Source organism: Bos javanicus, chromosome 1 (genome assembly GCF_032452875.1).
Source record: "Bos javanicus breed banteng chromosome 1, ARS-OSU_banteng_1.0, whole genome shotgun sequence".
In the NCBI taxonomy this organism is placed as follows: Eukaryota; Metazoa; Chordata; class Mammalia; order Artiodactyla; family Bovidae; genus Bos; species Bos javanicus.
The window spans coordinates 138,725,061-138,748,633 of NC_083868.1; the positions used below are offsets into that span (position 1 = coordinate 138,725,061).

Consider the following 23,573-nt stretch of genomic DNA (forward strand, 5'->3'; position numbering starts at 1 on the left):
CACCAGGCTCCTCTGTCCATGGGATTTTCCAGGCAAGAATACTGGAGTGGGTTGCCATTTCCTCCTCCAGTGGATCGTCCCGACCCAGGGATCAAACCCACATTCCTTGTGTCTCCTGCATTGGGCAGGTGAGTTCTCTACCACTACTGCCACCTGGAAAAGGGAAGGAGAGTAAATTAGGAGTTTGGGAGTAACAAATACACACTGCTATATACAAAACAGATAAACAAGGACCTACTTCTACAGCACAGGGAACTATACTCAGTATTTTCTAATAACCTATAAGGGAAAAGAATCTTACACACACACACACGTATAAAATGAATCACTCTGCCGTACACCTGAAACTAACACAACACTGCAAATCAACTACACTTCAATTAAAAACAATTTTTTAATAAAATAAAAAGGACTTGGCTGCATATGTATTTAAAATGTACCAGTTACCTTCTAACTGAAAATTCTACATTATTGCAAAAATTTAATCATGTAGCACACAGAACGGAGTACAAGAGCATTTAGCAAAGACTACAGATTTTACAGAATTTTTAAATAAAAGGCTAATTACTAATTACAAACACTCAGGTCATACAGAGTAAAAATTTGCCTTTGTTTCACAGCAAATCATTCAAAACATTCAAATCACCCCTTCACAGCCACTACAGGTTATCACTAACAATGGCAGTGAGGATAATAGATCAACTGTTGGGCTGAAAACATACTTCTTTTGTATAGTCACAAGTTACTTTGGCATGCATCCAGTACACCTATCACTTGATATAGATATTTCAGCATTTCAAAGCTCTGATGGCAAATCAAAAACAAAAGCAGCTTCTTTGAGACTAAGCAGATCTCTAATACAAAGCTGAAGACTTCCACGGAATATAATGCTGCACAGAGTAAAGTCTCCTTAAAGCACCAAGATTAGCACATCAATCTTTTTGGTTGAGTAAAAACACTGAAATTTAGTGACACAAAATTATGGCCTGAAGAAATTAGGTATTAAAAAGAAACTAGAAGTGAGTACAAACTCAACTACTTATCACAGAGCTAGGACTGAACTGGGGGGTAACTGAAATTCCTCTATTATAATCTTTTTAATCTTTATTTCTGTTTCTCTACCTAAAAGGGGGTGAATAAGCACAGAATACAATCACTTAGTATAGGAGCAGGAAGGGCAAATCAGAATGAGCACAGTAGACCAGCACAAGGACAACAGGAAAGAAGCAGAACTCTGTCAGCGGAAAGTGCAGGGAATATTGTGGAGGGAAATGGAGAAAGGCTGTGTACTTTCAAAGGAACCCACAAAAGGGTTTTTCTCTTCTCGTGGATCTGTCTCTCAGTGTCATATTTGTAGTCCGTACTCACAATTCTTTTGATCAACATTAACAGAAATGAAGTTATAAAGAGAAGAAAGTAGGTAAATACAAATAGGAGAGGCTAATGAAAGAAATATTATTCTTGGCATTAAAATAATGTCCCAAAGGTCTCCAAATCTTCCAGTATAGATTAAAAAATACCTGATGTGTTGAAATAAGTATTGACAACGTACCAAAAATTAAATAGTACACAAACTGGGATTTTATTATAGGGACCTGGTTAATTAGTAAAAATACGAATGGAGGCAGTGCTATAAAAAACAAACGAGAAAAGAGAATGTCCATTTTTACCAATAGCAAACACACTCAGGAAATCATAAATAAAAAAACATGGAGAATTCCCATATGGAAATTCCATTTCCATACTATTTTTTAATTGTCCTAGGTCAAAAGGACAGAGAAATGTTACAGGATTGGGAATGTGTGATTGAATTCAGAGAAATGTTACAGGATTGGGAATGTGTGATTGAATTATAGAAGAGGAGTGCCAAAAACCCTTTTATAAAGGAAAATAGTCAATTAATATGATTTTAGTACATGCGGTAAAACCTCACTGAGCTGGCCATTTACAAAAAGTTTTGTTTTGCTTCTAACACTAATAAATGAAAAGCTTTTCAAATTTCTCTAAAGTAAAAGCCTAAGACCAAGACTTAAGAGTTACATGAACACACAATAAAAATGGGGAAAAAGGCCAAGGAGGGTTGAGGGCATAGGAGGTCATGGGGAGAAGTCCAGCTCAGCTCAGCTGAAACGACTGAAATAATTCATTGATAGTACTGGAAGAAGAGACATGATAAACCTGAAAGAAGCTCTGGTATTTACGGAATAGGACGACTCTAAGCAATTCATGAGCTCCTCTCTTTGGAATAACATCAGAGCATCTGCCACAACTGATGCAAAAAAACTCTTATTTGGAAATGACCAATGATGTAATTTGTCATGCTAATAATGCAATTTATAACTTACTTCTCAACTGCCTTTCTTCCTTCTCTAACTGCCTTCAGGTTGGTTTTCAGAGTTCATTAGCATTTTTATCAGAAAGCCAGACAGTGAACTGAAGAAAGCAAATAAAATGAAACTTCCAGTCTGTCTGATGTCACTACTTGTTAGCATCTCTGGGAAAAGGCTAAACAAAGATCTAATGGGAAAATGTTTAATTAATCGCAGATTTCATATATATTTGCTAATGTACATTCTGTCTCAATACCCTCAGGGAACTTAATACAGGATTTATTCTTTTAGAAATAAATGTAGGGAAAAACTATCAGGAGAAGACACACACATCCACACTGCTCCCAGATGCTCTAAAAAGGCATTTCAATGAAAAAAAGCACTGTCTTTTCAACAATTGGAGAAGGCAATGGCACCCCACTCCAGTACTCTTGCCTGGAAAATCCCATGGACGGAGGAGCCTGGTAGGCTGCAGTCCATGGGATGGCCAAGAGTCGGACACAACTGAGTGACTTCACTTTCACTTTTCACTTGCATGCATTGGAGAAGGAAATGGCAACCCACTCCAGTGTTCTTGCCTGGAGAATCCCAGAGGCGGGGGAGCCTGGTGGGCTGACGTCTATGGGGTTGCACAAAGTCAGACACGACTGAAGTGGCTTAGCTTAGCTTAGCTTTCAACAAGTGGAACTAAAATGACTAAATAACCATACATTAAAAAAATGAACCTTACCCCACTTCTCACAGACAAAAATAATTCAAAATGGATCAGAAACATTAGTATAAAACCTAAAAGTATGAGACTTTTATCTTAAAAAATAAGAAAAAATCTTTGTGACCTTGGGTTAGAAAGAGTCCTTAGATAACACATCAAAAGCATGATCCATAAAAGAAAAAAATGATAAACTAGATTTCACCAAAATTGAAAACCACTGTTTTTTAAAGTAAAATGGTAATAGACTAAAAAGATAAACCAAAATGGAAAAAACTTTCTTCCCATCAAATATCTGATAAGACTTTTATCCACAATATATCCACTTTTATCCACAAAATAACTTCCAAAATCCAAAAATAAAACATTTTTTAAAAATAGGATGGTTAAACAGTTCACTAAAGAAAATATATGAATGGCAAATAAGCACATGAAAAGGTACACAAAATCATTAGTTGTGAGGGAAATGCAAACTGAAACCACAATAAGACAACCATGATATACCTATTAGAATGGGCGTGGGGAAACTAACAATGCCATGTGCTGGTAACCACTTTTCAAACACTGCTGATGGGAATGCAAAACAATAAAGCCGCCAAGTAAAACAATCTGGCATTTTCTTACAAAGTTAAACATACATTAACCATATGACCCAGCAATTACTCTCATGTATTTATCTAAGAGAAATGAATATTTATTTTCTTACAAAGCTATATACAAATGTTTTTAGTAGTTTTAACCATCATCAGCAAAAATGGAAAATAATCCAAATGTCTTTAAACTAAACTGGTGCACTGGTAACATTCACTAAGTGCAGTGGAATTCTACTCAGCAATTAAAAATGCATTATGCTAAATCAAAAAAAGCAGATTCAAAGGCCTCATGCTGTATGATACCATTTTCAGCATTCTGAAAAGGCAAAAACTACAGGGACAGAAAACAAAATCAATGATTGTTGCCAAGTACTAGAAGCAGAGGGAGGAGCTGACCACAAGAGGATTTGGGATGGGAGGAACCTGTGTGGTGTTAGTTACAAGGACCACAGGCATCCATCAAAACTTAAGAGCTGTACATTAAAAAGGAAAAAGTTTACTGTATGCAAATGACAGCTCTTTAAAAAAAAAAATCATACCCGCATTCAATTAAAACAGAACACAAGGATAAGAAGTATAAAGTAATGATCTGTCTCCATTCTGTACTTTATAAATACAAGCACCACTGTTAATTTTCCACAGTATCTTTCTCAGAGGAAACTGAGCTCTTGCTGAAGTTAACAAATTTGCACTGATATTCATAGACACTCAACGATAAGACAGATCTCAGTGATAAAATTTTGCCTCATGATTTAGACCAACAAATGTGGTGGCCATGTCCCAACTGTTTTCAAATGAATAGCTTCATTAACACTGAAGGAGGAGAGGTAATGCCTACAATAAAGCCTTAGTCTGAAAGGTTCTGGTTTACGCCTACCTTTGGCACTATTTGTGAAAGCTGCTGGACATCCATTGCATCTATTTCTTCTCCTGAGACTGACTGGGAGGTTTTGGAATATAATCCCAGACGACTAGCTAAAGTGAAATGGGAAAGAAAACATAATTAACCAAACTGCTTTTGCTTGATAGGCTAGTCAACATAATGCTCACTTAACGATGTTATTAACTCACTTTCTCTTTAAAAGTATAAAACATTCTTGTATCAAGGGATTACAAGACAAGACTATGGTAAGACAGATAAAACCGAATTAGTAAAAAGTCTTTGAGTTTTCTGTTTGACTCTTTTTGCTTAAATTCAAGAATAAAGAGTTTTCTCAATTCGACCCTAAGAATTTAAACTTAGGTACCATACCTAAGAATTTAAACAAGGCCATGTGGGTTCTGCTTAAGAGCTCAATTTTAATGAAGATTAAGAGTGCTTTTTAACTAAAAAACCAGGCAAGATGGTGGCTCATCTGAGGTATTATGTGCATGTCTGCTGAGTCGCTCAGTCATATCCAACTCTTTGTGACCTCAAAGACTGAGGCCCACCAGGCTGCTCTGTCCATGGGATTTTCCTGGCAAAAATACTGGAGTAGGTTGCCATTTCCTCCTCCAGGGGCTCTTTCCAACCCAGGGATGGAACCCACCTCTCCTGCAATGACAGGCAGATTCTTTACCACTGTGCCACCTGGGAATCCCATGAAGTATCATGTAGTTTTATGTAAATGAAAATAAACACTGAGAAATTTCTCTAGAAATAATCTTCCCAACAATGGTATGTTTTCAGTGACGTATTCTTCTTAAAGTGTGAAATTCTTGTCTTAGTCTCTTTCCATATTAGTAAGAATTAATGAACTTTAGCACATTTTAAATTTATCAGTATGAATTATAGTTTACAGGTTCTGGAAGATTAACTTCCATGTCCATTTCTTCCCCTTGTATTTGGTAAAGTATCTTAAATGGCATTCAAACAACATAGGCATATATGTGATCAGACGATGGAAATATAGACACAAGCTATTTTCTTTCAAGTCAGGTACAAAGTCTGCTCTTAAAAAATTATATTCAAGTTGAAAGAAAAACTAAATGTCATAATTTCATGCATTCTTTCACATTTATGATCTAGTGCTTTTAGTCATCAGAACGGTGTACTAGTAGACTAAAAATAATCAACTATCCTTTTATGAATATAATAATGTGATTTCACAATGCTTTAATTATTTTCAACTAAAAGTATTATTTTAACTAAAATAAAATCTCACCCACAATTTTATAGTGTATGAGCAAACAAAAGCATCAGTTTTTAAACTGTATAGCTCAATATTTTGTAAACACACTTCATGTCTAATGCTCCACTATGCTCTGCAGTAATTTAAGAAAAACTAACAAAAACGAAAGAACCAGCCTAGTTATACCGATGGCAACTGCAGTCTCCTGTGAGTCTCCAGTAATCATTTTTATTGATACTCCCGAGGCAATGAGTGTTGTAACGGCTTCTTTCACACCAGTTCTAGGAGGATCAATGATTCCCACCAGGCCAAGGAACGTCAGTTGTCCCAATTCAGGACCAGAAGCCAAAGCAAGAACTTGGGAGATAAAATCCAAAAAGAAAATGTGAATCACAGAAACATTAGAATTTACTTTATAAAATCTGGAGGCCATGACACTTCTCACTCAGATAAATCACTTAGGACTAGAAAGTCATTGCAGTAATAACAGAAATTTTAAAAATCAAAACTTCTTACGTGCAAAGATACTACAGTTTAATGGTTCTTGATATGGAATTTCTTTAAATTATTAAAAATTAAATGGAATAAGACTACACAACTGTTAAGCAGAGAAAGCGGGAGAGGAACAAATAGGAATGTTTTCACATAGCAAAACTTGCAGCCCCTTTCAGTAGAAACTATTGACTCTTAAGAAAATACAATTAATTATTTGGAAAAGTATAGGTTTGTTGAGCTTTAAAGTCAATTTTAAACAGACATCTTTGAATAGTGATTTCTACTATTGTATCTTCATCTTTCCATCTTACAGGTCTTCAGCATAATTCAATAGCTTGAAGTTTTAAAAGGCTATATTAATTAGACAACATGCAACAATTTTGTACACAACAAACTCTGGAAGATACAGTTAACCTGTAAAGTAATTGTAAAACCACTAATACCAACAAGAGTTTATATTCTCTCTTTCTTTCTATATTAACAGGTGTTTCTTATTCATACCTTTGGTTCTCTTAAACTACATAAATAATACCACCATCAGATCAGATAAGATCATATCAGTCGCTCAGTCGTGTCCGACTCTTTGCGACCCCATGAATCGCAGCACTACCACCCTTTATAGTTAGTTTCCTATCATCCTTAGGAACTTAAGATACAGGACAAAGTGCTATTCATTTCCAAATATCATTTAGCTTATTCTCAGAATTCCAGAACTTTGGCAGTAGCTGCCTTTTTAGCCAGAGGGATGTGTCTACATCTGGGATATTATACTAAAAGACTGAACAACTTACCAAACACACACACACACACACACACACACACACAAAGCGCACAAACTAAACATATGTATCTCGTGGGGTAACTGAAAAGCCCCAGAGAGACCACAGGAAGTATCTATCCTTACTCAAGCACAAGGTATGAAGGATAAGATACATTTGGAAAACCATGGTTAGAGGCAAATGACTTCCAACACAAAATCTATGGAGATATGAGCCCCACCAAAAGCTTTCACTCTGGAGGGAATAAGCCACATGACAGTTCCTGTGTTGGAACAGAGGAAGATGGCAACAGAAGGGGGAAGTGAGTATCAACCCATGTGTCAGCAAATTCTAAGCAAGGGACACCAGCTCCTGGCACCCTCAGTGGATGGATGGTATCAGCCCAGAGGTCAGTATTTTGTATTTATTTGTTTGCTTCTTTAGCATAAATGAAGATCTAATGCTACTGTATGGGACAAAGGTATGTAGACCTTTTCATGTGAAGGATCCCCAACTCCCTCCTTTATATTTGAAACATAAAAGCAAAATATATTCCAATTTTAAAATTAACAACCACATGTATTTTAAGAAACTTAGGTTTTATAAGGTACAAGATAAGTTCATATCAAGTTAAACTTAAAATCTTTATTCATTTATTCTTTACTTTTCATCATGGCAATTTCAGCAGGGGGAGGAAAATGGAGCATAAGAAGAGGAAGAGATGTGAAGCAAGAGATGGATGCCCAGAATGTTTCCCAGAGCCTGTGAAACAAGGATGTGCTCCACACCATGTCTGGTCCATTTCACAAAGTTACCACACCAAACCACACATACACAAAGCTCCACAATCTTTCAGATTAAGAGAACTAGGCCTCCCCACCTCCCCCCACCAAAAAACTGTGACGCTTCTGTTAAAAAAAATTAAGGAAAACAGGGAGCACATACCATACTTTTAAGATTCTATAAATGCAAGTCAACTCAAAACCCTCTAGCTGTGAGCTACTAAGAATAACAAAACACTGCCCTCAAAGGAAGCCACAAGAATATCTTCCTAAACCTACACTATAAGAACAGAAGTCCTGTAAATCTATGGTTCACCTTGCTTAAGTGAACCATGATTAAGAATACTTTTTACACACTTGTTTCCTGCTCCCAGAATTGTGGCGCTTGACTTTCGTTTTGTAAATAATAATAAAATTAAGGAAGCCAACTCTTGTAATTTTCTTGAGAAAGACTACAGAAGTGCATGCATGCATGTGTGCATGCACCCATGGGTGCATATTCCCCACAAGCCAGAACGTAAAGACCAGGAATGGCCCTGACCCCTGATCTTCAACCCTACCCATGCTGATGTGTGTGTGCCCAGCTGACCCCCTCTTCCTATCACTGTCCAGTCAGCAGCATTTCACAAAGCCAAGTCTGGACACCTCTTTCCTCTCTGGTGACAGATGGGAAGGAGTCAGCAACTACCTCAGTTTAAAGAATTAGAGATTTAAGTCTCTTAATATTTAGTAAAGAATTTCAAATTAATAAACAAGACCAAGTGATGACATACGGAAGGAGTAACATCACTTTACTTCCATTCATTACCCTTCTCACAAGATAAACTTGTCTAAAATGAAATTTCTGTCAGCTGCTCAGAAGACCACTGCAGATCTCTAAGAACTGGAAGTTTCATATTTAGCTATGTTTCCAACTTATGTTCTAGGGGCCAATTAGTCAACTAAAACCTAGCATTTCAGAAATGGCAGGGCTCTACAAAGCCTGCGTAGAGCTGGGCAGCTCAGATGTGAAGCACGAATCCATCTGCAGTTAGCAGCACTACCTCTCCACCAAGGTGACTGTGCGGACATGGACTTACCTCTGAGCCCTGCAGAGCCCATCTGGGCCTTCTCTTGCTGGTACAGATCTCTCTGCTGCTGGGTGAGTGTCAAGGTCTGTCCTTTGCTGTGATATGTAGTACAATACTTAATCACTTGTTCATAAGCACCCTTCATAAAACAAATCTCTGGTCTGTCCTAAGAAAAAACAGAGCAAATAGATTCAAGTTAGTTTTAATTCATATATATCAGCCATTGGGGTCAAAAACAAGCAGCATGGATTCCCATAATACACAGAGAAGTAACTCAAGATAGCACTTAAACTCTGATGATTAAAAGTTCATGAGAGAGCTTTCTGCATCCTTTTTAGAACACAGCATCTACTCTACCCCTTCAACCTCCATACTGAAGGTACATCTACACTCAGCTCCATACTCTGAGATCTGAGCTCATAACATAACAGGAGAGGTCTAACATCAGCCCACGAACAATGGTTCAGGCTTTCTACAATTCTGTTACATGCATATATGTGACTCCATTTAATGCTCACAACAAGCTTGCAATTGTGGGTATTAGCAGACTTTTTATCTTGGTTAAGTAATATTCAAAAGCTTACAATGAAAACCTGCAGTCCCCTGCCCAACCTCCTCACCTCCAGTCCTATGCTCCACAGAGGCAAACCAATTTTAACTCTTCTGGCTGTTGTCCTGGGTACTTATTGTCATGTTTTAAATTACATTTTTACAGCTACTTTTCTACTTGTCAGTTTCTACTGTCTGCTGTGACAGGTGATAGTCTGGCCACCCCCACTCCCTATTCCTTCTCTCTCCATTGTTCTAATACACACAGAACAAGAATCACCAGTGTTCTGCTCACTTTCTAACTCCTCACTGCTGAGCCAAGTGGCCACCAGAACAGTTCACAAATGTCTCAGCTCTCCTTGGAAGCACGTGGCAGAAATGTATTTCCTGCCCCTCTGTACCACTCTGAAGTCAGATGTGATTTGCTTTGGCGAATAAACTTAAGTAGTACTTGTGTCTCTTCTAAGTACTACTTGTGGTGATTTATTTACTACTACTGGTGATTTATGAACCAGTCCATAATGTGGCCCTCCTCTGTCCCTGGTACAACAGTATGAGCTCACACTGAGAGGAGCATCCATCTCCCTGGTCCCTGGGTAAGAAGATGCAGCAGAGGCGGCAGAAAGGTATAATGTTCTTTCCATGGCCTATTATAAGCCAAATACATTTCTTCCTGTTCAAGTTTTGTCTTTCATACAGTTAATAATTGCCTCTTTTTTTATTTGCTTAGTTTCCTTTATACTTATTACTAATTAATTCCAAGCTCTCCATGTCATATTATGAAGCACCTCTCAATGTATTCTGCACATGATCCAATGAGCAGGAAAGCTATTACTCCTCCCATATGATGTCTGAGGAACTCCCGCCTTTCCTTTTCTAGCTCATTTCCAGGCTTGCTACACAATTGGCATCCTGGAGCTTCCCTTCACTCCTCCACTGGTCAGAACTCACTGGATTCTAAGTCTCCCTTTAGTGTATATTCTTACCTTGGAATAACTTATCCATCAATATCGCTCTAAGAAAAGGTATGTGGGCTATGCATTTTGAGACTTGTGTGAAAACATTTTTATTTCACCCCCACATATGTAAGTTCAGCTGGGAAGAGACTTCCTCTCAGTTGAAGGCTCAATCACCTCCCAGCCTCTAGTGTGCAGAGTTGCATCTGGAAAGCCTAAGAAGCCACTTAATTCCTAATCTGTATGTATACTCCCTCCCCCTTGCCCTTCCTCCCCACCCTAACAACCTCTGAAATTGTTTAGAATTCTCTCTCAGTGCCCTCAAATTACTTGAATCAGGGGCTTTGGTGTGTTTATTTCCTCACCCCCACCCCTCTGTAACCCACTCACTGTGCAAAGCAGCCAGTGGGCAATTTTATTCTAGAAACTGAAGTTCTCCCTCTAGAAAATCTCCTGATGTTGTTCAACTCTTGTCATTTTCTGTCACCACTATTATGTGGATGTTGGAACTCCTACATCTATTTTCTGATTTTCACATCTTATCTTTTATATTGTCCACCTTTTTGACTTCTCTAGTTTCTGATAGACTCCTTCACTTTATTTGAAAAACAATCTATTTCAAGTATTTTGTTGTCATTTTTCATGGTCTCTGGAAATCTTCTTTAAAACCCAGCACTTTGTTTCTCTGAGATCCCTTTCTCTGCTGGCTTGGTCTGCATCTTTTATACTGAAGACCCTCCCCAAGGCTCTCACAACCCCTGTCTGTCTGTTTACATTCAAGACTGAAGCAAATAAAGGTCTAGAAACTCCATGGGTACTGCAGGGTTTACCAACTGATGGCCCTCACAGTGGAGTGAGGAGACAAAGGCCAGGAGCAGGGAAACTCTTCTGGTGAACAAAGAGCTTACGCAGGACCACTCCATACTGTAGGGATCTCCCCAGAACCAGTCAGCTTCTCTGAAACTCTTCCATCTTCTGACACAAAGAATGAGGATATGGGGAGACCTGCCCCTGCAGGCATTCTGAGAAAGGAGAGTTAGTAGCCCGGACAACAACTTTCCCTTAATCATCCTGTGTTTAGTCTTAAAGCGTTAATTCTGCCTTCTATGCTTGTGCCCTGGATAAGATTTCTGGTCTGGCCTCAAAAAATAGAAAAGGTACATGGAACATTTCTATGGGCTCCTTATGAAGAATCTCCTGATCTCCTGTTTTTAGCTCTGTATTTTAGGCCTCACCTTTAAAAGATAAACTAATAAAAGAGGAAGTATAGGAAAGTCTTATCTTTTATTCACTGGTTGTCATTTTGGTAGGTTCCAGGCAGAGAGCAGAGATAAATACAGACTGATTGTTGTTCAGTCACTAAGTCATGTCCGACTCTTTGTGACCCTTTGGACTACAACATCCCAGGTTTCCCTGTCTTCACTGTCTCCCAGAGTTTGTTCAAATGGCCACTGAGTTAGTAATGCTATGTAACCATCTCAATGTCTGTCACCTTCTTCTCCATTTGCCTTCAATCTTTCCCAGCATCATCTTTTTCAGTGAGTCTGCTCTTCGAATCACATGGCCAAAAATACTGTAGCTTCAGCTTCAGTATCAGCCCTTCTAATGAATATTCAGGGTTTATTTCCTTCAGGATTGACTGGTTTGACCTCTTTACAGTCCAAGGGACTCTCAAACATATTCTCTAGCACTATAATTCAAAAGCATCAATTCTTCAGCACTCAGACTTCTTTATGGTTCTACTTTCACATCAGTAAATGACTACTGGAAAAACCATAGCTCTAACCTATACAGAACTTTGCAGGCAAAGTGATGTCTCTGCTTTTTAATACACTGTCTAAGTTTATCATAGCTTTGCTTCTAAGGAGCAAGCGTCTTTTAATTTCATGGCAGCAATCACTGTCCTCAGTGATTTTGGAGCCCAGGCAAAGAAAGTCTGTCACTGTTTCCATTTTTCCCCAACTATTTGCCCTAAAGTGATGGGACTGGATGCCATGATCTTAGTTTTTGTGAATGCTGAGTTAGTTTTAAGACAGTTTTTTCACTCTCCTCTTTCACCCTCATCATGAGGTTCTTTAGTTCTTCCTAACTTCCTGCCATTAGAGTGGTACCATCTACATATCTGAGGCTGTTGATACTGTTCCCCACTATCTTGATTCCAGCTTGGGATTCATCCAGCCTGGCATTTTATTCGCATGATGTACCCTGGATATAAGTTAAATAAGCAGGGTGACAATAGATAGCCTTGATGCACTCTTTTCCCAATTTGGAACGAGTCCATTGTTCCATGTAGGGTTCAAACTGTTTCTTCAAGTTTCTCAGGAGGCAAGTAAGGTGATCTGGTATCCCATCTCTTTCAGAATTTTCCAGTTTGTTATGACCCACACGGTCAAAGGCTTTAGCATATGCAGTCAATGAAGCAGACATAGATGTTTTTCTGGAACTCTTTGCTTTTTTGATGATCCAATGGATGTTGGCAATTTGATCTCTAGTTCCTCTGCCTTTTCTAAATCTAGCTTGAACACTGGAAGTTCTTGGTTGAAGCCTAGCTTGGAGAATTTTGAGCATTACTTTGCTAGCGTGTGAGATGAGTACAATTGTGCAGTAGTTTGAATATTCTTTGGCGTTTGGGACTGGAATGAAAAGTGATCTTTTCCATTCCTGTGGCCACTGCTGAGTTTTCCAAATTTGCTGACATACTGGGTACAGCACTTTAATATCATTATCTTTTAGGATTTTAAATAGCTCAGCTGGAATTGTACTCTGCTTTTCCCCAGCAGCATATTGGACACCTTCCCACCTAGGGGGAGGGCTCATCTTCCAGTGTAATATCTTTTTGCCTTTTCATACTGTTCATGGGGTTCTTGCAGCAAGAATACTGGAGTGCTTTCCATTTCTTCCTCCAGTGGACCATGTTTTGACAGAACTCTTCACTATGACTCATCCCTCTTGGGTGGCCCTGCAAAGAATGGCTCATAGCTTCTTTGAGTTATGCAAGCCCCTTCACCACGACAAGGCTGTGATCCATGAAGAGGAAATGCAGGCTGTGAATTCAAGTGAAAGTCCCCTAAAGACAAACTACTTGATCCTGGGCAGCTTTTAAATTGATAAGTTTTTCCTGTCTATGCCAGGCTGACCTCTTCTAGATCCTGAGTCAGGTCAATGGATTTGGGTTCTGTTAGTTACACTGGTTGATTTGTTTTATAGGAAAAACTCATCAGCAAATAGGAAGAAAAGTCAAGCAGTTTTTCCAGATTTATTACCTGCCACTCTGTACTTCTACCCCACAACTGAAAAGATTTAATATACAAGTGAGGCTAGTATATTTTAAATTGCTGAAGTCAAATCTTAAAACTTCACATGGGCCACATTACCTTGAAGTAGTGTGTGATCATATATAAAATATAAAAAACAGACCTTCCAAATAAACTCATATACATATTCTTTCTATATCACTATATGGACAAGGGACATCAACTGAAAATTATCTAATTCTGATGCAATTTTTGAAAGCCTAGATTACAAAGCTTAAAGTAACAGCCATTTTATTTTTTATAGTTTTGTTTCCAAATGTCCCCCTTCTCTGAGGTCATAAAAGTTCCTTTAAACACTAAACAGAAATTTATTCTTCCCCTCATCATCAGTTTCTGGCACAAGTTTAGTGTTGGGCAATTTAAAACCAATGTTTCCTACTTATTAGAAGTAAGAGGGAATCCTCTCCCTAATTCCCATCTACAGAGATGTAATTGGTTTCAAATGTTTGTTCACAGGCAGAAACACATAACCAATTACTAATTCCTAATAAAGAAAATATAAAAATAACAACTATATATTTTTCAGGGCAAAGTAAGTTTACACATCAAGCTGGTAATAGCAACTGTAAGTGATATGATTATACAATGTAGATTTCATGACTCAATACATTGCGTAAAAATTTCTAAAGCACCTAGAAATACGGGAGAATTTTGATATATCAGTGTATTTCATTTTGCCAGTTTGTAAGCTGGACCAACTAACATGAATCATACACATTTGGTAACCACTCTTCCGCAAGAGAATATGGTTCTGTTCAGTCAGAAGACAATACATTCTTCAGTGGAAGAACACAGACAACAGTCAGTCAGCAGAAACTTGTCACCAAGAATAAAAAACGTGTCAAAAGACTGATGTCACAAGCTCCAGGACACTGAGACCAGGCTCCAGCTCCTTTCAGTTGTTTGCTCACACAGCAAAACTGACATGTTTGTGCATAAATTCAAAGAGAACACAAAACAACCAGGGCTGAGTCTACTATGAATGACACACACTTCAGGGCTGGTCTGCGTTATGGTCTACGACGGCTTAAATCTAAAGGTGCATAGTAAATGAAAAATAGTAGTCTAGTTAAACAATTCAGAGTAAGTTTTCTGTAAATGGAAAGATACCTGCTGTGTTCGGTGCACACACTTAACAGCCATCCACTTCTGCTCAGAGCTAAAAGGGTATTCAGCTTTTCTGATATAATCCTGTTGAAGTCCATCAAGACCCATCTATATGGCACAAAAGAAAAGTTAATTCTCACCAATTCTTTTTCCTTTAACAAAGAAACAAGAGTCACAACTTGCAGGGAAGCAGGTTAGAGATACCTGGATTATCTTCAAACAGCAGCACTCCATCTATACCATACTTCTCTGAAAAGCAGCATACATGTTCAGTGTGAAAGCCTGGGCATATACATAGTCCAGGGCACACTACTGAACTATGTGCAGAGCAAAATTTCAACACTGACTACATTAAAATCTCAACTGGCTCAAACTCTGGGAGGAAGTAGGGTAAGAAAGAAAGGTATCCAGCCAATACATACTGTATAATCAATAGAAGTTTCAAACTCAACTCCTCGATTCTCAAACAGGGTAGATACTCAAATCTACCCTGCCTGCTGCTGCCATCCTATACCCTCTCGCCCCACCACTGACACACTGACTACTACTAATGCCATGCAGTAGTATGACATTAAAATTATTCCAAAATACTACTCAAAAATATTCTTCAAATTATTCAAAAATCAAGTTTACTGCTCCTTCCTGGCTTTTAAAGGTCCTGCAGTAACCCATCACACAGCCAACTCAACAAGCCTCTAGGCCATTCAAACTGTTCATTTCACCTAGGCTAACCAATTCAAAAGTCACAATCCAGTCTACCCTTATGTATTCCTCAAGCTTTTATTCTTCCTCTTCACCTAGCTTACACCCCACTCCATCCCTATCTAAATCCCTCTTTCCTTTCAAAGTTCAGGTTCCAAGTCTTAAAGTGCACTCTTCTGATATGTGGCTCAGTGTTAAGACTGTCTGCTTCCTTGGTCTGCCTTTCATTTGTTCCAGTCTGTTACTACTGAATTCCTACCTAAACTGTGAGGTCCCCACCCATAAACAGGTGGTTTCATGTTCTTTATTTCTCAAAAGGAGAAAGTTAAACACAATAAATTTCAATATTTTTAAAAAGTGATACTATGCTATTTTTAGTTACAAGGAAAACAAATGGTAAAGGAAAAAGGAAAGTGACTTCTCGTTAAAGTAGATACATTATAAAACCACCAATTTGACTTTATCAAATCAATATTATAACAACCTACATTTCTAAACTGAATCTTAACAGAAGCAACCTCATTCAGAGGCATCCTATTTTATACACGTTTCCTAAAACTGCTCTTAAAAGCAGTTTCATTTTTGTTATAGGAGTGCCAGGTTGGACTTTTAGGTTTCTCATTTAATCAACTGTAGGACTTAGAAAAGGAGATTAACTGGGGTAGAGTCACTGAGATTAGCACCCTTTCTTCCCAACAGAAACACTATCTCTACATTAATTTTAAGAAATTAATAATGGAAGGAAAGGGAAGGCTGGAAAAAGAAAAGCTGATTTCTCATCTTGGCCTTAATACCTTTACATGGAAATACTAAAGAATGTTGCCTATTTCATGTTTGAAAATTGGCACTTATCAGCAATTACACGTATTTATAAAACTTTTCATACAACACTCTGAATATTACGAAAAACAACAGCATTTCTTTGTAAGAATAAACCCATCACTGGTCATTAGTCTGTATGCTGCATGTAGGAGATAGAAAGTTATAGTGAAAACCCTCATGCTCTGTATTTCCAGAAAGACTACAATTGGTTCCCAAAAGGCAGTACAAACTATGAAATCCTGTGCATCTTCTTCACTCCACACCTAAAAGCCAGCAACACTCAAATCCATGGGTTCATATTCTCTTGTGAGAGTGATGTTTTCACATGTCAAAGAAGAGAGGACCAGGCACATACCTTCATTGCAAGAGCAATTAAGGCTCCTTCCGTTGGTTTCCCCATTAGAGTGTTATTTCTAATTACAGCATCATTGCACACACAGCCAGCCTAAGAGAAACACACAACTATGAACCCATCACTGAATCCTAAGTCATTATGAAGAAAGCCACTTTCTTAAAAAGAAAGCAGTATTTACCTCAACAATTCTACTAACAGATGGGTTATAGAATCCATGAACAACATCACCATCAACAATCACTTCCCCAAATGGATTGTAGCCAACTCCAGTAACCTACGGAACATAAAGTAGAGTCAATAATACACTACAGTAGGCAGTGACAATACTTATGAAAACAGAAGAGTGATGAGCTGTGTTCATCATGACACTATTAAAAGTAGAGAAGCATTTAAATTTATCTAAAAGAACATTCAATAGTAAAAGGAATAGATAGTAATTTTCACTACAATGATAAACCTACAGTTAATTCCATACAAATAATTAACTATTATGCTAATTATAATACATAGTACATTGTAAGTAAACAATATAATTGCTAATATAACCTTATATTGCTTCTACGTACAACATATTATTAAAAAGGGAAAATAAACCATGAAAATCTATATATATAAGTGAGTTTAAATTTACATAACATTACATTTATAGGTGTGTGTGTATGTGTGTGTGTTAGTCACTCAGTCGTGTCCAACTCTTTGCGACTCATGAACTGTAGCCCATCAGGCTCCTCTGTCTATGGAATTCTCCAGGCAAGAATACTAGAGTAGGTTGCCATTCCCTTCTCTAGGAGACCTTCCTGACCCAAGGATTGAACTCAGGTCTCCTGCATTGTAGGAAGATTCTTTACCATCTGAACCACCAGGGAAGTCCTACATTTATATAACACTACAATTTGCAAAGAATTCCAATCTATTACATTTGACATTTGTGACAAACCTATGACCTAGACAGAGTTCATTTTGTAAATATGCAAAGCTCAGAGATAAGTGATTTACCCTAGCACTTACCAACTACTTTAACATAGTATGCTACACACCAATTTTAAAAATCAGAGACAGAGACAAGTCAGATACTTACATATTGCGACAACAAGCCAAGCCAAATACAAGCTAAAGTTCACGATAAAAATAAGGCAGTTTAAGGGAATTAACAGTTAATGCTTAACATACAAAATTCTGGGCTTAAAACACAAGATAAATTTATATCCTACCTTTCACACCTGGACCATATAAGCACATGTAAACCCAATGACCCTTCTGAATCATCCAGAAAAGACACATCCAACAACACAGCACTGGGTATCCTAACCAAATCTAACACCCTAAATATACAGTCTCATTTTGAGGCCTAGTAAACTAGGATTAAATAGACCCAAGTACAACTTCTGTTAATTTGTGAAATTCTTCCTTTGTTCACAGAACTGGCTTTAAATACATTTTAAAATACTGTTCCCATAACAAGTAGTATTAATGAAAATTCCAGTCAGAAATTCTGCCACAACTAGCTGAGATTGAAACTTGTCCTCATACAGCTTCAAAATTAACCAATGTACATACACTAACATGCACTTCAGGGGCCACTCATATACAATTTTTAAAGTAGAATAATTCATGCATTCATTTATTCTTTCAACAAGTATGTACTACTACAAAGCAGACCCTGTGCTGGGCACCAGAATTTCTGTTCTATTATGCTCAGGGCATCATGGGAAGAGAGACAGAGGACTTCACCTAAACAAAGAGGGAGGGAGCTATGAAAACACGCACCACAGGGTGAGTTCTAGGTGATCAGCAAAGCTTCTCTGAAGGAATGGGTTAGAAATGAGGTGCAAAGGATGAAGGTGCAGAAGAGGTGCATAAACTGTTTAGGACAGTTTAATGTTTAGGACATTAAACTGTCCTAAACAGTGAGAACAGCACCAAAGGTCCTTAAGTAGGAGCAATTCTGTCACACTGCAAGAACCAGAAAGTCAGTGTACTTGGTCTATGGAAAGCCAAGGGGAGATACAGATTGAGGAAGGAAGTATGGGACAGAACCCAGAGCCGTGAGCAGCCCCACTTCAGGACCCTGGTCATAATGGGAAGCCATTAAAGCATCTTCACTTAAGGAATTCTGAGAGGTTCCTTTGTTGCAGATAGAGCAAGGGTCCAGAGTCTGGTAACAGATGGATGTAGAGACAGACAGAAAGGGTTTGAGGGAGATCAACATTTCTGCGCTGAACAGCTGGAGCAGGATCAAGACTTGGGAGAATTACACGGGATGGAAAAATACTCAGCTGTCAACTAACTTGCACCCTTGTGAAGACACTGGAATGGTTAGGAATTCTAAACACCAAGACTCCTAAAAAGGAATTCTGCTGTTAAAAAAAACATCTACAGTACCTCAGCACGCAGGCCATCCGAAGTAAATATGTGGGTAACAGTCATTTCATTCTTGGTCAGGGTTCCAGTCTTATCTGAACAAATCACATTACAGCAACCTGAAGAATAAATCACTATAAGTCACTAGAGTCATTTAAAAAAAATGAAAGTTTACACTGAAAACAAATTAAAGATTCTAGAAAACTGCCTTGCTTCTCTGAATATTGTAAAACTCAAGCTCATGGATAATTTTAGGTTGTTTTCTCTAATCATGTTTACTTATCATAAGGTAATTTCTGGAATTAAAAAGATACTGATAAATGCTTTTTTTTTTTTTTTTGAGAAAGCTACTTGATATCAACTCTATATAGCAACTTTATACATTTTCTAGAAAGTTTCAAGGTTACCTAAATATAAACTCATGTAATTTTTTCAGTAAGTATTTTAAGGAATTTTTGCCTTCTCAATATTAAACTGCAAACTAGAAGCTAAATTTAACATTTTTGAATTCCTAAATAAAAAGAACCTTCATAACATACATAAAGTTACCAAAATTTTCGTATCATACATATAATTACATTATAGCAATATAACTACTATATACTTACTGTTCTTAATAAATTCAATTCAAGAATGACAGTTTAGGATCTATCATTATCAATTATTTTTCTTGAGATGTCAAACAAGAATAAATCTCTGTAATTCTACAGTTTCATGTTACTTCATTTTAATATATATATATTTTCTATTGTAGTATAGTTGACTTACAATGTTTCAAGTACATAGCAAGGTGGTTCAGTTATACAAATCACATTTATTATTTTTTAAATTATTGTCCATCATAGGTTATTACAAGATATTGACCATGGTTCCTTATGCTATATAGTACACCTCTGCTGCTTGTTGTACACTATTTTTTAATTAGAAATCTAGCATTCTATTCATAGTAAGTCAAACAAGCAGAACCAAAATGTTGTAATTTTTTTAACTGGGCAAAAATTCATGTTATGTTCAAAAAACTATAAAGCATATATATTATGTATACCAAAGCTTTTCTACAATGCTTGATAAAGACCTGAAAAAGAACATCCAAAAAATACTGGATATATTGGAGAACATAAACTAAATGAAATGGGAGCACTGAATGTGAAATAGAAAAACTGAAACAAACTAGGTAGAGCATCATATAGTCCAGTTGTTTTTAAACATGATTGCTCATTTGAAATTTATCTCAAGCTCTGGAGGAAAAAAAGCAATACCTGAGCATTTGGACTTTTCAAAACATTTCAAGATAATTCTGATCTACATTTAGGTTTTAAAAAGTGATCACAGGTTTTTCTAATAGAGCCTAATGTTGGTGATACAGAGTTCTACTATTCTTCTGTTGACCAATCATGATACAAAGGTATTAAGTAAGTTAAATAATCACAACAGTAAAAGATGTTTATCAGTTTTCACACTCAACAGCCAGACAAAAAATAAAAGATAACTACAATTGCAAGCCATAATAGGAACATGATTAATTTAACAATATAAAATAATTACATACAATTTGAGGTGGGGGGTCAAGCAGAGTGATGTGGTAAGTGGAGTGCATACATGCACATGTTTTCATCCACCCAGCCAGTCTATGTCTTTGGTTGGTGCATTTAATCCATTTACATTTAAGGTAATTATTGATATGTATAAACCTGTTACCGTTTTCTTAATTGTTTTGGACTTATTTTCTGTAGGTATCTTCCTTCTCTTTTGTTTCCTGCCTAGAGAAGTTCCTTTAGTATTTGTTGTAAAGTTGGACTGGTGGTGCTGAATTCTTTTAACTTTTGCTTTTCTGGGAGAGCTTTTGATTTTGCCTTCAAATCTGAAGGGGAAATTTGCTGGGTATTCTTGGTTGCAAGTTCTTCCCTTTCATCATTTTAAATGTGGTGCCGCTGCCTCTGGCTTGAGAAATTTTGAGAATTTCAGCTGATACTTGATGGGAGTTCCCTTGTGTGATATTTGTCATTTTTCCCTTGTTGCTTTTAACATATTTTATCTATCTCTTTCATTTTTGTCTGTCTTGTGTGTTCCTCCTTGGCTTTATCCTGTCTGGGACTCTCTGTGCTTCCTGGACTTGGTTGACTATCTCCTTTCCTACATTAGTGAAGTTTTCAGCTATTATCTCTTCAAATATTTTCTCAGGTCCTTTCTCTCTTCCTTCTCCTTTTGGGACCCCTGTAATGAGAATGTTGGTGCATTTAAGTTGTCCCAGAGATCTCTTAGGCTGTCTTTATTTCTGTTCATTCTTTTTTCTGTATTCTGTTCTGTGGCAGTGATTTCCATCATTCTGTCCTCCAAGTCATTTATCCATTCTTCTGCTTCAGTTATTCTGTGACTGATTCCTTCTAGTGTATTATTCATCTCGGTTTGCTTGTTCTCTAGTTCTTTCAGGTCTTTGGTAAACATTTCTTGCATCTTCTCCATTGTTTTCCCAAGATCCTGAATCATCTTCACTATCATTGTTCTAAATTCTTTTTCTGGAAGATTGCCTATCTCCACTTCATTTAGTTGTTCTTCTGAGATCTTACCTTGTCCCTTCATCTGGGACACAACTTTCTACTTTCTCATCCTAACTTTCTCGAAAGTGGTTTTTGTTTTAGCTGCTGTTGGGACTGTGTCTGTTCTTGCTTCTTCTGTCTGCCTACTGATGGAAGAGGCTAAGAGGCTTGCGTAAGCTTCCTGATGGGAGGGTGTGGCAGTGGGAAAAACCGGGTCTTGCTCTGGTGGGCAGAACCTTGTTCAGTAAAGCATTAATCCAATTATCTGCTGACGGTTGGGGTTGTCTCCCTTCCTGGTAGTTATCTGGCCTGAGGTGACCCAGCCCTAGGATCTAAGGCTCTATAGTAGAGTTAAAAGTGACCTCCAAGAGGAATTAGCCCAAGGAGGGACCTTCCCAGACTGCTACTACCAATGCCCCCATCCCTGTGGTAAGCCCCCACCCACACCTCCACAGGAGACCCTCCAACACTAGTGGGTATTTTTGGTTCAGTCTCCTATGGGGTCACTGTTCCTTTCCTCTGGGTCTTGGTGCAGGCAAGATTTTCTTTGTGCCCTCCAAAACTGGAGCCTCTCTTTCCCCTAGTCCTGTGGAAGTCCTATAATCAAATTCTTCGGGCCTTCAAGGTCAGATTACCTGGGGATTCTGAAAGAGTTAATTCCTAGGTAGGTTGATAAGGAGTCCAGGGCCCTCAAGAAGGAAAAAGGGACAAACTTTTTTTCCCTCTACATTCCTTCATCCTAGTCACATGTTTTTTTCTTAAGCTTTGAGTTTTTATGGCAACAATCTATTGCTTCCAAGACTAGTTTTCTTTAAGCCCAGAGCTAATGATTACACAAGAAAACAACTCATCTTACTCAAGGGTATGTTTTCCCTTACTATGGGTATGTTTTTCCTTACTTACTCTGTACTAATGATTATATAATAACAATGCATGTTGCTCCAGAACATGTTTCTTCTTAAGAACCTTCTGACTAATCCTGTTATCTTAAGATATATGTTGTGGGAGTGAATCTGGTAAGACCTTTCTATTGTTGGTTGTTAGTAACCAACATAAAAGTAACCAGAAAGTATGTAAGGCCTTGATAAGACTAGCCTGTGAGGCACTCTCTGCCCCCTTCTGATGTCTGTGTCAGAAGCTTTCTCTATCCCTTTTTTACTGTAATAAATCTTTTACCCCACCAAGTTTTGAGTGACTGAAGCCAAGTCTCTGGTCCCGAAGCAAAATTGTCTCCTTCAGATCATGAATCTGAACTGTTCACCATAAGCTATCAATTCCCATCCCTTTTGTCGGATCCCCAGGGTCAGAAGCCTGATGTGGGGTTCAGAATCTTCACAATAGTGCAAGAACTTCTTTGGTATTATTGTTCTCCAGACTGTGCATCACTCACCCAGCAAGTATGGGCTTTGGTTTTTATCATGATTGTGCCATCCTACCATTTCATTGTGGCTTCTTGTTTGTCTTTGAACATGAGATATCATTTTTTGGTGGGTTCCAGTGTTCTCCTTCAACAGCTAGTTGCAATTTTGGTGCTCACACAGGAGATGAGCACGTGCATTTCCTTCTACTCTGCCATCCTGAACTGAAAGTCACTTTATTTTTTTTTAAACATGATTTAAGCATTAGAACACTCCATGATGCAGAAAGATTTAAAGTTCCCTTACCTGAGTGATATGAATTTTTAATGACCTTTTTTGGTTAGTAAAACCATCCTCAACATTGCTGTATGTCCACCACCACCATGTAAACCTCTAGCACAAAAGCTATAAAACCTTAAGATCTCTGTTAATGTAAACTAACATGTCAATGGACAAGTATGCTCTAACCAGAGACTTACCCAGAGTTTCAACAATAGGTAGTTTTTTCACAATCGCCCTCTTCTTCACCATTCTCATAACACCAAGGGCTAGAGTCACTGTGACCACAATGGGAAGACCTTCAGGAATTGCTGCTACAGCCAAACTGTAGCCAACAAAGACACAGCATTTAAGTATAAATTCAGTAGTACCCATAACAATAATT

The 23,573-nt window shown here is 37.8% G+C and overlaps 1 protein-coding gene across 5 annotated transcripts in view; it reads right to left on the reverse strand.

Annotated features, from left to right (window-relative positions):
- Window positions 1-23,573, reverse strand: part of ATP2C1 (ATPase secretory pathway Ca2+ transporting 1) — a 154,640-nt gene that overhangs the window by 11,018 nt on the left and 120,049 nt on the right. For all 5 annotated transcript variants that reach the window (XM_061421518.1, XM_061421527.1, XM_061421554.1 and 2 more), the window contains 8 exons: window positions 23,389-23,513; window positions 19,036-19,133; window positions 16,832-16,927; window positions 16,654-16,743; window positions 14,778-14,882; window positions 8,858-9,014; window positions 5,930-6,100; window positions 4,510-4,607 (listed from right to left, as the gene is read on the reverse strand). In XM_061421518.1, coding sequence (XP_061277502.1) covers window positions 4,510-4,607; window positions 5,930-6,100; window positions 8,858-9,014; window positions 14,778-14,882; window positions 16,654-16,743; window positions 16,832-16,927; window positions 19,036-19,133; window positions 23,389-23,513 — 940 coding nt within the window. The remainder of the gene's footprint in view (window positions 1-4,509; window positions 4,608-5,929; window positions 6,101-8,857; window positions 9,015-14,777; window positions 14,883-16,653; window positions 16,744-16,831; window positions 16,928-19,035; window positions 19,134-23,388; window positions 23,514-23,573) is intronic.